This window comes from Ctenopharyngodon idella, chromosome 3 (assembly GCF_019924925.1).
Source record: "Ctenopharyngodon idella isolate HZGC_01 chromosome 3, HZGC01, whole genome shotgun sequence".
NCBI lineage: Eukaryota > Metazoa > Chordata > Actinopteri > Cypriniformes > Xenocyprididae > Ctenopharyngodon > Ctenopharyngodon idella.
Window position 1 is genome coordinate 2,137,641 of NC_067222.1, and position 14,313 is coordinate 2,151,953.

The 14,313-nt window shown below is 35.3% G+C and overlaps 2 protein-coding genes and 1 pseudogene across 6 annotated transcripts in view; 2 read left to right on the forward strand and 1 right to left on the reverse strand.

The window, feature by feature from the left end:
* Window positions 1-14,313, reverse strand: part of trap1 (TNF receptor-associated protein 1) — a 157,270-nt gene that overhangs the window by 40,764 nt on the left and 102,193 nt on the right. For 2 of the 3 annotated variants that reach the window (XM_051887799.1, XM_051887804.1), the window contains one exon: window positions 12,740-12,907. In XM_051887799.1, the coding sequence (XP_051743759.1) occupies window positions 12,740-12,907 (168 nt within the window). Of the gene's footprint in view, window positions 1-12,739; window positions 12,910-14,313 lie in introns of all 3 variants that reach the window. The other variant, XM_051887803.1, reaches the window with a different exon arrangement.
* The window catches only part of LOC127509241 (butyrophilin subfamily 1 member A1-like), an 80,391-nt pseudogene that overhangs the window by 23,432 nt on the left and 42,646 nt on the right, over window positions 1-14,313 (forward strand).
* The window catches only part of LOC127509239 (butyrophilin subfamily 1 member A1-like), a 120,925-nt gene continuing 119,920 nt past the window's right edge, over window positions 13,309-14,313 (forward strand). For all 3 annotated transcript variants that reach the window (XR_007929174.1, XM_051887824.1, XM_051887823.1), the window contains exon 1: window positions 13,309-13,754. The gene's annotated coding sequence lies outside the window, so the exon portion shown is untranslated. The remainder of the gene's footprint in view (window positions 13,755-14,313) is intronic.

Consider the following 14,313-nt stretch of genomic DNA (forward strand, 5'->3'; position numbering starts at 1 on the left):
CCAGTGAGGGTCTTTTTTTGTTCGCGCTGTAAATTAAAAAAAAAAAAAATAGCCTGGCCAATCCGGGGCCCCTGCACACGTGGGGCCCCTAGGCTGCAGCCTAGGTAAGCCTGTGCGTTAATCCGCGCCTGACTGTAACACTTCCATAGTGATGTTATCTATTTAATAATGTTTTCTCTTGTCTTTATTCTGATTGTTTTTTTTCATAGCATGATCTACTACAGACTGAGAACAGGAGAATAAAACATGGTCGGTTTTGCATCGACTGTTTTTTTTGCCTCCACGTCATACATTAAAATCATCTGCAGATCTATAGATTATCCCTTAATTAATTATGAACTCTGCTTTGGTCTGCAAAACAATTAACACACACTGCCTATTTATTTATAAATTAAATGAGAATTTACATACACAGAAATTGTTTACACTGTATGCACGTGTATTTAAATAATTTATTTAGTTACCAGATGTGCACATGTGCGATGATAATACACTCTAAAATAAACACATCTAAATTATAATAATTCATAATTAATATTTGCAGTAGTTTTTTATTAAAAATTATATAGTTTTAATGTTCTTTTCTCTTTTATTCTGAACTTTCTTTAGAACTTGATGAACTTTTACAGTCAGAAGACACCAAAAGGTGAATTTGTTTTATATGGCTTTTTAAATTATTCATTCGTTACTATTCTGCAAAACAATGAAGTAATAAACAGGGCATATATGAATTCATATATGAATAAATTTCATCATAGATTTTTATGAGATATGTAAACTGTTCTTGGTTTTTGCTGGACTTCAAGTGATGACTAATATTAAAAATGTATCTCATTATTGATGAATTCTGTTATGGACTCTAACTTCATACTTTCTTTCTGTTTTTAGTGATCACACATGAAACAAACTTGGGTGAGTAAAAGTACTCATGTTTTATGACAATTTTTTTAAGTTCAATAATTATTTATTTTATATGTGCCATAACAACAAACTGTACATTTAAACTTGTAAATGTAACTATCTATAAAGAAAAGCAACACAAATAAGATCAACACAAGCAGGGTTCAAAATTGGTGATGTCCTTGTTGGGGTGTCAAGAATTGTATCATAATTAAGTTATTTAATCAAGTTAGTTACCATATGACATGATAATTGTTTAGTTTATGTAAAAGTAAACTGCATTACAGTAGTATAGGTCTATAGTATTACATCACATCATTTTAGCTTAATACAACAAAGTAGATTTAATGCTGTAAAGTTATCAGGATTTCTGGCAAAATACTATAAAAAATGGTTATATAATAAAATAATAATAATCTATCTGTAAATGTTCAATATTTTAACAGTGAATGTGACTCTGGATGCTGATTCAGCTCATTCACGTCTCATTGGGCCTGAAGATGAGGAAGAAGTGATGAATGACGACACAGAACCATAAGAAGGTAAAGATGACAAATTTGATGAAAATGATCTTTATGGTGACGATGGATGGATGATCCCAGAGTGTGTTTTACTATGAAGTTCAGGTGATGGAGTGAACTGAGTGGATTTAGCAGTGCTCAGACATCTGGCCAGTCTTTTAATGAGAAACTTTATCCATTTGTTAGTTTAGATCCTGATTGGTGTAAAATCTCCACCGATCAACTGTGATGATTTCTAATGAGATCAGAATCAGCATCCTTAGAAATGACTTGGATTTAGAAACATGTAAAATGATTTAGTGTGATAGTAATATTAAGAATTTGATGTATAAACCTGAAAATGTGTGAGCAATAATTTCTGTATTGATTGTTGTAGTTTGTCATGAAGTAATAAATTTTGTTTTTTTGTTACTCTTGTTTTTTGCTCAATGCAGAAGACATAACATCATATTTCCAGCAGGTTTATCCGTGATCAGGGCGCTTTCCTGTAGCAGCTCTCTGCTGAGGTTTAGAGGAATATCTTCACTGTCCACAACACCTGAAAACACAAACACAAGATGAAACTTGATTGGGATCAAATTTCCTTTATTTTGAACATATTTCTGTTAATATAACAATGCATTTAAATTTGTTTCATGCAGTTATACAGACGCTCATCTGACCTTGCAGGAAGCGCAGCCACTTGGGAAGGACGTCTGTGGCTTTGGTTTGGATCAGAATCTTCCTGCTGTACAGAGACACACTGGATCCCATCTCACGACTCACGTCAAACATGGACGGATTCTGTTCACACGTTTACAAACAGGGTAATGCAGTCAGTGGGGCATCAAAACACAACAAAGAAGCATTAGGATTTATTACATACTGATCACCAAATAAATGGACATGAAATATTAATTTGGTTTGATTATCTATGTACAGTGGGGAAAATAATTATTTGATCCCCTGCTGATTTTGTTAGTTTGCCCACTTATAAAGAAATGAGGGGTCTATAATTTTTATGGTAGGTTTATTTTAATGGATAGAGACAGAATATCAACAAAAAAAATCCAGAAAAAACACATTATATAAAGGTTATAAATTGATTTGCATTTCAGTGAGTGAAATAAGTATTTGATCCCCAAACAAAACATGACTTAGTACTTGGTGGAGAAACCTTTGTTGGCAAGCACAGAGGTAAGACGTTTCTTGTAGTTGGTCACCAGGTTTGCACACATCTCAGGAGGGATTTTGGTCCACTCCTCTTTACAGATCCTCTTTAAATCTTTAAGGTTTCTTGGTTGTCGCTTGGCAACTCAAAGTTTCAGCTCCCTTCACAGATTTTCTGTATGATTAAGGTCTGGAGACTGGCTAGGCCACTCCATGACCTTAATGTGCTTCTTCTTGAGCCACTCTTTTGTTGCCTTGGCGGAATATTATGGGTCATTGTCATGATGGAAGACCCATCCACGACCCATCTTCAGTGTTCTGGCTGAGGGAAGGAGGTTCTCGTCCAAGATTTTACGGTACATATGGCCCTGTCCATCAGCCCCTCAATGCGGTGAAGTCGTCCTGTACCCTTAGCAGAGAAACAGCCCCAAAGCATAATGTTTCCACCTCCGTGCTTCTTGGGGTCATAGTCAGCATTTCTCTCCCTCCAAACATGGCGAGTTGAGTTGATGCCAAAGAGCTAAATTTTGGTTTGATCCGACCACAACACTTTCTCCCAAGCCTTCACTGGATCATTTAGATGTTCATTGGCAAACTTCAGATGGGCCTGTACATGTGCCTTCTTGAGCAGGGGGACCTTGCGGGCACTGCAGGATTTCAATCCATTGCGATGTAGTGTGTTACCAATGGTTTTCTTGGTCACTGTGGTCCCAAATGCCTTAAGATCATTTACAAGCTCCTCCCGTGTAGTTCTGGGCTGATCCCTCACCTTTCTCATCATCATCCTTACCCTATGTGTTGAGATCTTGCATGGAGCTCCAGACTGAGGGCGAATGATGGTTATTTTGTATTTCTTCCATTTCCGAATAATCGCACCAACAGTTGTCTCATTCCCACCAAGCTTCTTGCTGATGGTCTTGTAGCCCATTCAAGCCTTGTCCAGATCTACAGTCTTGTCTCAGACTTCCTTTGACAGCTCTTTGATCTTGCCCATGGTGGTGGAGAGGTTTGAATGGAAGATACAGATTCTTTGGAAAGGTGTCTTTTATACACATAACGAGCCGACATTAGGAGTACTTTCTTTAAGTGACAGGACTAATCTGTGTTCAACATGGGCACATAAACAATCTGTAGGAGGCAGAATTCTTACTGGTTGGTGGTGGATCAAATACTTATTTCACATGATCAAAGGCAAATCAATTTATAACCTTTATATAATGTGTTTTTTTTCTGGATTTTTTGGTGGATATTCTGTCTCTATCCATTAAAATAAACCGACTATAAAAATTATAGACTCCTCGTTTCTTTGTAAGTGGGCAAACTTACAAAATCAGCAGGGGATCAAATAATTATTTTCCCCACTGTATATACAAATAAGTGTTTTAAATGCATATTTCACTTGTCATTTTGTAATTAAATTATTTTAGATATTATACGTTTAATAGGTAATATTTTATAATATTAAGAAATATCTGACAAGGGAACCTGCAGAGATTTTGCAAACTGTATTATACTTACTGAAAGGGTATTTCATTTTCAGAGTAATTTAAATTCTTTAATTAAGGGTACATTTATTTTCAGTGGGTACTTAAAGTAAGTAATGTGAGTTATAGTGGTTTAGCTGCTTTAAAGAGTAAGACTGTAAGCTACACTAGAAACACTAAAGTCACTGTGTATTTGTCTGACTCAGCCGTCGTCTCAAACTCACCATCTCCGGCAGAAGAAGATGCTGCGGATATTGAGCGGGGCGTCTGCGTGGTAGTGCAGCGTGTAGCGGGGTTTGTCGTGCGCCTTCAGAGAGAGAAAAACGGGTCAGGACCGATGATCAGGAAGGTCAAAGGTCAACAGACTTCACGCACCTGCAGGGTGTTCAGTCGCCGTCCGTTCAGGAAGATGGGAAAACTGACAAAGTTGCTGTACTTAGTCACAACCTCTGTGAAACAGACCAAAGTCACTTAAATGAGTTTCTTCTTTGAGCATGTGATGTTTGATGTCACTGGTTTGGAGTGTTGCAGACCTTTGACACGATCTTCTGATGAAAACTCTCTGCAGTCGTCTTTAAGATGAAGCACGATCTTAGTCCCCTGACGCACACCTGAAGCTTCTGCGATCTCAAACACTCCAGAGCTGCAGACACACAAAACTCAGTGAGTAAAACATCAAAATGTGATCCATTTTATTCAGATGTTTGCTTTGTCTCAACCTCAAGATGCCTAAAGATGATCTAATACCCACAAATATGGCAAAAGCTGGCCGAGATCTCCAGTTCCTTTCTGATTGCTGATGCTAATAAAAGTAGGGCTGTGTGATGAATCTAATATTAGTTTTCAGCTTCCAATGATTATGAAAACACGATGATCAAGATAAAACGACTGTGCAGCATCACGTTCCTTTAAATCAGTGCACTTTTCTCCACAAACATAACATCCAAATCAGTCAAATCATGTAACGTCACTGTCGTAATATTTTATTTGTATTGCATTTGTCCTATTGTTTGTAATTTTCCTCTTGCTTTTATTGTATTTCTGACTGTTTATGTTTTGTCAATAATTGTTTGAGGACATTTTTTACTTACATTAGTTAGTCTATTAGTTTCTGTAGTAGCAGACTTTGGAGTTTGCTCCTCTTTGATCATCCCAACACCAGTGTCCTACAAATCAGAGCATAAACATGTTGATCAACACCTTCTACACAGGGATTAAAGTGCTCCGCTGCTACAACTGATTTCCTTCAGCTGGACTGGGGCAAAAAAAATGCTAAAACAATATGACTGTCGTGATTAAAGTGTAATGTGAAAATGAATGAAAAGTTTCAGTTGTGACATTACATTTAGATCCGCTCACGTTGCATTAATTGTTTGTTTGTATGACTAAAAAGTGTCAAGTAGAGCTGCACGATTCTGGATAAACTGAGAATCACAATTTGGTTTTTTTTGTTTTTTTGTTTCAAACTAAGATCATGATTCTCCTATGATTCTGAAAAGACAACCAAACAAAATAACATGTAATTTACTAGAGGTTCTGACAAAATATTAATTGCTGCAGTCTATTTAAAAAATTTTTTAATTCATTTGAATGAGTTATTTTTTAAAAAATGGTTTGAATGATTCTACGGAGGCCCGCACATGACATGCAATCACGATCTCTGTTTGTTTCAAAGACTTTACTGGATGAATCCGCATTTTTGAATGAATCTCTTGAATGAATGATTCAATGACAAATACATTTTTTTTAACAGCTACTTGTCGCCACCTACTGGATTAACAATGTAACTTATTTGAAGCGTCAAGATACATTCAAAAGGTGGTTTGCTCTATTTTTAACTACTGTAGACATCAGTGTTTATATCTGAACTATAAACTTTTATCCCAGTACTTCTGTGGTAATTTGAATATTTGTAGCACAGAAATAATGATACTGTGTGGTTGAAAAGACTGATTGTGAAGCTGTTTCATACCTACACACAATAAGTGCTTTATCTGAGTCAGCAGCATGTTCGCTGTGATCGTACTTAGAGCCGAATCGCTGTCATTTAGGAATAAGATCGTGTGAGTGTCTGAATCGAGATTGTGATCTTTTAATGATTCAGTATGGGTTGCATAGACTAGTCAACTTTAATGCTCTGCCATGATGCTTTAAGCTTGATGTCAACTAGTCACTGATCATGGCCTATAGAGGGCACAACAGGATAGAAAATCTTTTTAGTCCACTTTTACACTCTGTTTCCAAACAGTTAAAATGACAAATAAATGCATACTCCAAAAGCACTTCACAAGATATGTCACGTCTGTCTGTTTTGCACCATGTTCTGTTTGTCACATGTCCTCCTTTGTTTAGTTTTCCCGCCTTTAGTTAGTTGTCATGTTTTCTAATTTAATTAGTGTCCTCGTTTCAGGTGTGTCTTGTTTATTATCTCATTAGTTCCCTCATTAGTCCTTGTATAATTACTCCTTGGTTTGTTCACTCTTTGTCCTGTCACTTATGTTTTGGATGTGTTACCTACCCGATGAGTTCTTATTAAACCTTTTGAGTTTGTTGGAAACCTGCTTCTCCTGCTTTCTTCTGCCTGTGGTCACATGCCGTTACAATATGATTGATTATACCATCTGGATGCTCAATATTGATGGGTTAATGCATGTTTTAAACATCTTTCATAAAATTAAAACAGCTTTGGAATTACGCATATTGGCAATAGAAAAGCTGTTCTTCATCTTCTTCCCTTAAAACACTATTGGTCTCGAGTATTTAAATAAAGTGATGGGTAACAGAATGTGACATTATTAATCTGATTCTGAGCCACGATTCTGTCTTGAGTCACATGTGTTGAAGATACCTGGATGGTAAAGGTGCCTTTGGCTGCATCCGTCTGCAGGTGAATCTCCATCGCTGCTGAATCTCCTCCTGCTGTCATCATCTTGTGCCGCAGTTTCTCCAGCGCATCACTGCCGTTTGAGATCAGCTCTCTGATGAACACCTACAGAATCACTTCCAGCCCACTCTGATCAATGCTTTTCCATTACTATTATCATTTTAAAATAATTTATAGATATTTCTGGGGTGCTTTTCTAGTTGTAAATCAGGTTTCAAATACTTGAAATTGAAAGGCATGTTTGCAATTTACAATTTTTTTTGTACTCCAATAAGACAAAAATGACTATATTTAGCCACATCAAGCTGATTAATTATTTAATTAATTGATTATTAATTGATCAAATAAATCTATATGGTGGCCAACAGCCAATACATTGCAGATATATACATAACATTAAAGGGTTAGTTCACCCAAAAATGAAATTTCTGTCATTTATTACTCACCCTCATGTCGTTCCAAACCCGTAAGACCTTTTTTTTTTATGTCTTTACTACCTTTCTGGGGCTTGAAAGTTGTTGTTGTGTAGCTGTTTATGAAGAGACAGAAACCTCTCAGATTTAATTGAAAAGATCATCATTTGTGTTCTGAAGATGAATGAAAGTCTTACGGATGTGGAACAACATGAGGTTGAGTAATTACTGACAGAATTTTCATTTTTGGGTGAACTAACCCTTTAATGATGACAAATTGGATAAAATCAAAAAATGAGTCTGGACAATTTATTGTTCAATCCTCTAGGATCAGTCTTGAATTCTTCAGGAGAACTGCTCAAACATGACAGCATTACACCTGATTTTTTTTGTGTGTTAATTCATCACCTCTTTCTCCAAATACAGCGATCTGGCCACAATATCCAGAAGTTTCTTCGTCTCTGCTTGGAACTCGTGTTTGGAGTAGGATCCTTATTTGAACAAAGAAACAAGAGTTTCAAAATCCTTACAATTTCCATACGCTATAATATATACTCTATTTTAAGTTTCTAAATCTTTACCATTCAAAGGTTTGGGGTCTGTAAGACTTTAATTTTTTGAAAGTCACTTTGCTCACCAAGGCTACATTTATTTGATCAAACATACAGTAAAAACAGTAATTTTCTGAAATATTTTTACAATTTTAAATAACTGTTTTCTATTGTAATACATTTTAAAATGTAATTTATTCCTGCGATCAAAGCTGAATTTTCAGCATCATTCTCCAGTCTTCAGTGTCACATGATCCTTCAGGAATCATTCTAAAGGTTTAGTTCACCCAAAAATGAAAATTCTGTCATCATTTACTCACCATCAAGTTGTTGTAAACGTGTATGAATTGATTTCTTCTGCTGAACACAAAAGAAGATATTTTGAACAATATTGGTAACCAAACAGTTGACAGTCTTCATTGACTTCCATAGTATTTTTTCAATGAGGTCCATCAACTGTATGGAGGACCAATCCTGCAGAAATTAAAAATGAATAAATTAATAAATAAATGAATGAATAAATAGATAAATAGGTAAATAAATGTGATAATAGGAAAATAAATAAATTAATAAATGACTTGATAAAATAAATATGATTCATTTTTAATTAAATTCTTTTTTTTTATTTTCCCCCTTAATTTATTATTTTCTGCGTTTATACATTTTTACATTTTAAAACATTTTTTAATTTATTTTTATATTTATATATTATTTTTACATTTATTTTTAGATTTATTTATTCCCACAGGTATTTATTTTTAGATTTATTTATTGATTCGTTTAATTTTACTTTTCCGTGAGTAACATGGAAATGAGGAAGGCAGTCCTTCTGTAGCTTCAGTCCATCATTGGTTAAGATCTCGAAGTTGAAGCTACTCATGTGATCCCCACAGCATCATCGTCATCGAGTCTGGAACCGTCGACGTCAGACGCCTAGAGTCAAACACTCAGTGGATGGTTTCCTCAGAAGATTGTTTAGAAGATTGTTGATAGCTTGCTATAACTTTATCAAAATGACAAAAAACGTTAATGCCATAAATGTTTTAAATTGGGAGCACAGAGAAAACTTTATACGACGGAGATGGTCTCATATCGTCATTGTTAACGTGGGTAGACGATACAAAGAAGTGGCCAGAGGAAACCTATGGGGACTGTCAGGAGTTGATGGAGCAGCATGTAGACATTAATGCAACTATCAGCGCACTAAGGTTTTTTATTATTATTATTATTATTAATTCGGCCCGCACATGGTTATTTTTTTCCAATTTGGCCCTCAACCTAAAATGAGTTTGACACCCCTGATGTAGGGGGTGTAGGTAAAGAAGACTGGAATTATATTAAATCAGTTTTGTTAAACAAGAGATAACTTTGTGATTTGTTTTAGAAAATGTATATTTAGTACAAGTTTTATAAAATCAGTTGTAAGAGTGTTTATTGTTATCAGGAAGCTAGAGACCTTTTACTGACCTTCATGTAATATTTCACCATCTGATTTTCATAGGCAATAAAGCAAGATGGAATTCATTTGTAAACTTGACATGACTTATTCCATTTAAATCAGAAGACTTAATTCCTAGTTTTAAGAGCTCACATTATATGGTTTTATAAGAAATTACTGACAGCTAACATCTGGTCACATTGTAAAGGTTTATAAAAATACACTATTTACACTGATTAGTTAAATCAAAACCACAGCACAGACAGACGTGGAACGCACATTATTCATCCTCTTCATCAAAAATGATGTTGCTTAGAAAGTTACACAGGGCAAATTCTCTAAATGTTATCAATTTTAGGGGTGAGGTTAATTGGAACTGTTGTAAGAAAGGATTTTGAAGTTTTTCAGTCACATATCCACTTGGCGATGTGCCTGCGTTGGTGGTGTCTTCTTCGGAGAGTTGCATGCCTCTCTTGGTGAATGCTGGAATGACAAGTTTCACCTTCCTTTTATAGAGGAGATCGGTAATGGTGAAGCCTCTGTCTGCAATTACTTCATCACCTGGACGAAGGTATTCCAGAAATCCTGAATTTGCAGTTATGAATTTATCACAACACCAGGTTTTGAAACACCAAACCTTTCAGCAAGATCACCCTGCAATAAATGATGACGCAGCTTCATCAGAGTCATCAGGAGCTGATCCCAAGTGTGAAGCTGGAAGCTGTTGGTGTATGTACTGGTAAGGTGCTCGGCGACTGAATGAAATGCATCCAATGTCAACCCTGTGAGCTGACAGAGGTAGTTGTTTCTCAGCAGAGTTGTGTATAATGGCGCCGGCTCAATGCATTGTGTTCTCATATCAGATGCAGGTGGCTTCAGATTGAGTTGTGATTTTGAAGTGTAGTTGTGGTCAGAGACAGATGGATCCTCCCAGTGTGTTTCTGCATCACAGTTCAGGGGCATGTGGATGTGATCATCCTCACAGTTGTCCACTGCATCACTGACGCTCATCGATGCATCTGTGGAAATAATATAACCATAAACATGTTTTTACATTAGTACTATAAATACATCATGAGAATTAATATATGATTGCACCCATACTTTAACAGAACAGCGTGTGAGAGACAGATGCATTAAAAACGAGACAGTTTACACACAATCTCTAATTCTAGTGTTAATACATACGTCAATATCAATATAAGAGATGCAGCTAGCTGGCCTACTATCATCTGCAATCTCTAACTTACAGGAATAATGTAAGCTACTGTAAGACTGTAATGTACCATAATACTACAGTAAATATGTACCATTGTACTATCTTACATATGAAATATATAGGTGGCAATGGTAATAATGCAAGATTCATTGTATTTTGTTAACTGCTCGTTACTGATCTCACATTCATAGAACGGACTTCACAAATCTAATGTTAGGCTAACAAGCACATTTCTCGGGGTAAGGGTGTTCGTCAGTCGGCCTCCCGTCCATGAAAAGGTACAAACACACAGGGTTGGAGAGTAACGAAATACATGTAACGGCGTTACGTAATCAGGATACAAAGATCCAGTAACTGTAATTCGTTAGTTACGTCAAAAAACGTAGTAATCAGATTACAGTTACATTTTGAAAAAAGGGAGGATACTATCAGGATTACAATCGTTTCATTTAAAACAAAATAAATCATTATTTTGCCATAATAACACATATTAAGCGCTGCTTGATTCTACAGTATTTCCTGGTTCTGTTGCCAGTGATGACTCACGTGAGCCACCCGCAGGTGCAAAATAACACCTGTGTACAATCTCTCAGACGCAGATTGAATCACTGCTGCTAGTTGAAACGATGCTGCCCGCAGGGAAAAACGCTTTCAGTTCATGGAAATTTCACTGCTGTTTTGTTTTCAAAGAAGCAAGGGCAAACAACATGGTTGTACAGTGCAAACTCTGCCTTCCAGCTTCGAAAACACTTTATCAAAGGACTAAAAAATAATCTGTAATACCATACTGTAGCCACTAGATGTCTGAATAGCCCTTTACATATATATTCAGGGCTGTGTATTCCCAAGCTGTAGAAATGAGACATGATTGCTTAGTTTTAATAGGTTTTAAAAGTAGCCTAACCAAAATGCTAAACATTAAAATTAAAGCAGAACAAACATAAACAGAAATGTCTGATCCGAGCCTGTTCAGTTTGTTTATGATCTGATGTGACTTTTATATTTTTAAGCTCTAAACAACAACGACGATAATAATATTGCAATAGATAATTTATCAGATTTGTAAAATATTTTTATTGTTGAGACCTATTCAAAAGTATGGAACATGTAACATTTAAAAACTTGCAGAAACTGAGAAGAAATAATTAAAATTAAATTTAAATATATATATAAATGACATTGAAGTAATCCAAAAGTAATCAGATTACATCACTTTCATATTGTGGTACTTGGATTATGTTACTGAATACTTTTTTTTATAAAGTAATGTGTAACTGTAACGGAATACATTTTTAAAGTAACCCTCCCAAGCCTGCGAACACACATAAGGGCGCTTGGGCGGGCACTTCAAGTTTAGCGCCTTCAGCCATTGCCTCAGGTGCTCCTCGTCTTAAGGTGGTGGGTGTGAATTGTAAAGGGCACCGCAACACTCCGACCGCTTAATCTAAACAGCTATAGGATTACAGCTAGCGAGTAGCTTAGGTCCCTCTCAGCCAGAAGTACAAAACGAACGCAATGGCCTCACCCTTGTTGTTGCGAAAATAAAGCGATACCACACGCGAGAGCTACAACCTGTCACTACAAAGCCAGAGTAATCGAGCAAGCGCTTCAATCAATGATGAACCAATGGTAAGCAAGCCCAACCCACCTAATTATCATACATGACAAAGAAATGTAAGAATAAATATGAAAATAAATTTAAAAAAAGTTGAAATAAATAAATGTTAAAATAAATAAATCTGGAAATAAATAAATATAAAAATAAATGGAAAAATAAATAAAATGAATAAATAAAATGAGAAATAATTAAAACATAAAAGCAGAAAATAATAAATTAAAGGGGAAAAAATGAATTTTTATTAAAAATGAATCATATTTATTTTATCAAGTCGTTTATTCATTTATTTATTTTCCTATTGTCACATTTATTTACCTATTTATTTATTTATTCATTTATATATTCATTTATTCATTCATTTATTCATTTTTAATTTCTGCAGGTTTGGTCCTCCATACAACTGTTTGGTTACCGATATCATTCAAAATATCTTCTTTTGTGTTCAGCAGAAGAAAGAAATTAATACAGGTTTGGAACAACTTCATGGTGAGTAAATGATGACAGAATTTTCAATTTTTGGCTGAACTATCCCTAAATAAGCTGATTTGCTGCTTGATTTCACCTTGAACGTTCTCGGTGTCGGTGATGATGCTGTGGAGCGTCTCCTCCTCTGCGCTCTCGGCCTGTTGTGTGCTGTAGGAGCGATGAGACACACTGACCCCAGAACAGCTGGAGCTCCACAGTCTGACAGGTGTGCTGTGATGCAGCTGCTGTCTGCCATCAGTATCAACTGTTGAAGAGAAAGAGAGCCAGACTCATCAGAATTAAACAGCACTGATGTTTTACTGACCAAAATGGATTTGATAATTGTTATTGTCTGTTCTCGATAATCTTTACATTTGCATACGTAAATAAATATGGAGATTATTCACTGAGACTGATAACTTTACTGATCGTGTCCAACTGAGCAATAGACTAATTCTGCACAAATCTTGTTCATTTTGTCAATGAGCGACACCACAATCTGACAAATACACATTTTAAACCGAAAAACCTGCGTTTATTTTATTAAAATGATTCCTCCACTAGTATATCATTTCATCATGCTGGTCTGTTCTAATTCACTGATCATAAATCAATGCATATTGCAATAATTTCAAATGAAAAACAAAAGATTCTTATAATCTTAAAGAATTATTATTATTTTTTTAATATTATGCAACATAGATCAATCAAACGTTTCGGCAATCAGCCTTCAGTGAATCGATGAATAAAAACTGTTATGTTAAAGTGTGATCTGCGCAGAGTTTTGTAGTCAGTAAATAGCAATTTAAAAATTTATTAGCGTCCTTCAAATTGATTCTAAAAAAATCACATCGTTGCGCAAAAGCCATTTATACCAGTAATATACGGCCCTCAGTCTAAACGGAGAGTAAGTTAGTTCCAGCTGTTGGATTATCAGTTAGTGTGATGGAGGGGCGGAGTCATCAGGGACAAGTGAAAGTGAAACTGAAGCAGGATTGTTCTCCTTTCGATCTCTACGAACTCTCCTATCAACATTTTGTTAATATCATAATCTATAAAATATCAATAATTTATTCAGACACTCTTGTGAACACGGCAATGTTCAGTTAAAGGTAAGTCATGAACTAACCGAAAAACATCTGTAGCATGAACAACTGTGACTAGCCTGAGTGAGACTTCAGATCAGATGCGTTTAATCGGTTAGGTAGGCCTACAAGTGATACTAAACCATATAAATAATTTTAAAAAAGTATAAATACAAATAATGCTGTGTGTAGATACACGTATTTGTGTCCTGATTTGGACTATTTTAACCAGTTGATTGTAGACCCTTGTGAAAAAAAGTGCACTTTAGTATACTTTTATAAAGTGTACTTATTGCACAAATAATATACTTTAAAAGAACACACTTAAGTGTGAATTAAATGTAATGTTTTCATCGCTTAAGTGCATTCTATTTGTAATTAATTTCAAATGTATCACAGATTAAGTTCATATTAAATGCAATAAGTTGAACTTTTGAATGATTTTTTTGAACCACTTAAGTGGGACTTTAATACAACTTTATGATAACCTTCATAATTGCTTCTAGTATCTTTAAAATATTGTTGAAGTGCACTGCTCAATGTACTGACAAGCAATTAATGTGAAATAAAATATATTTTAATATCA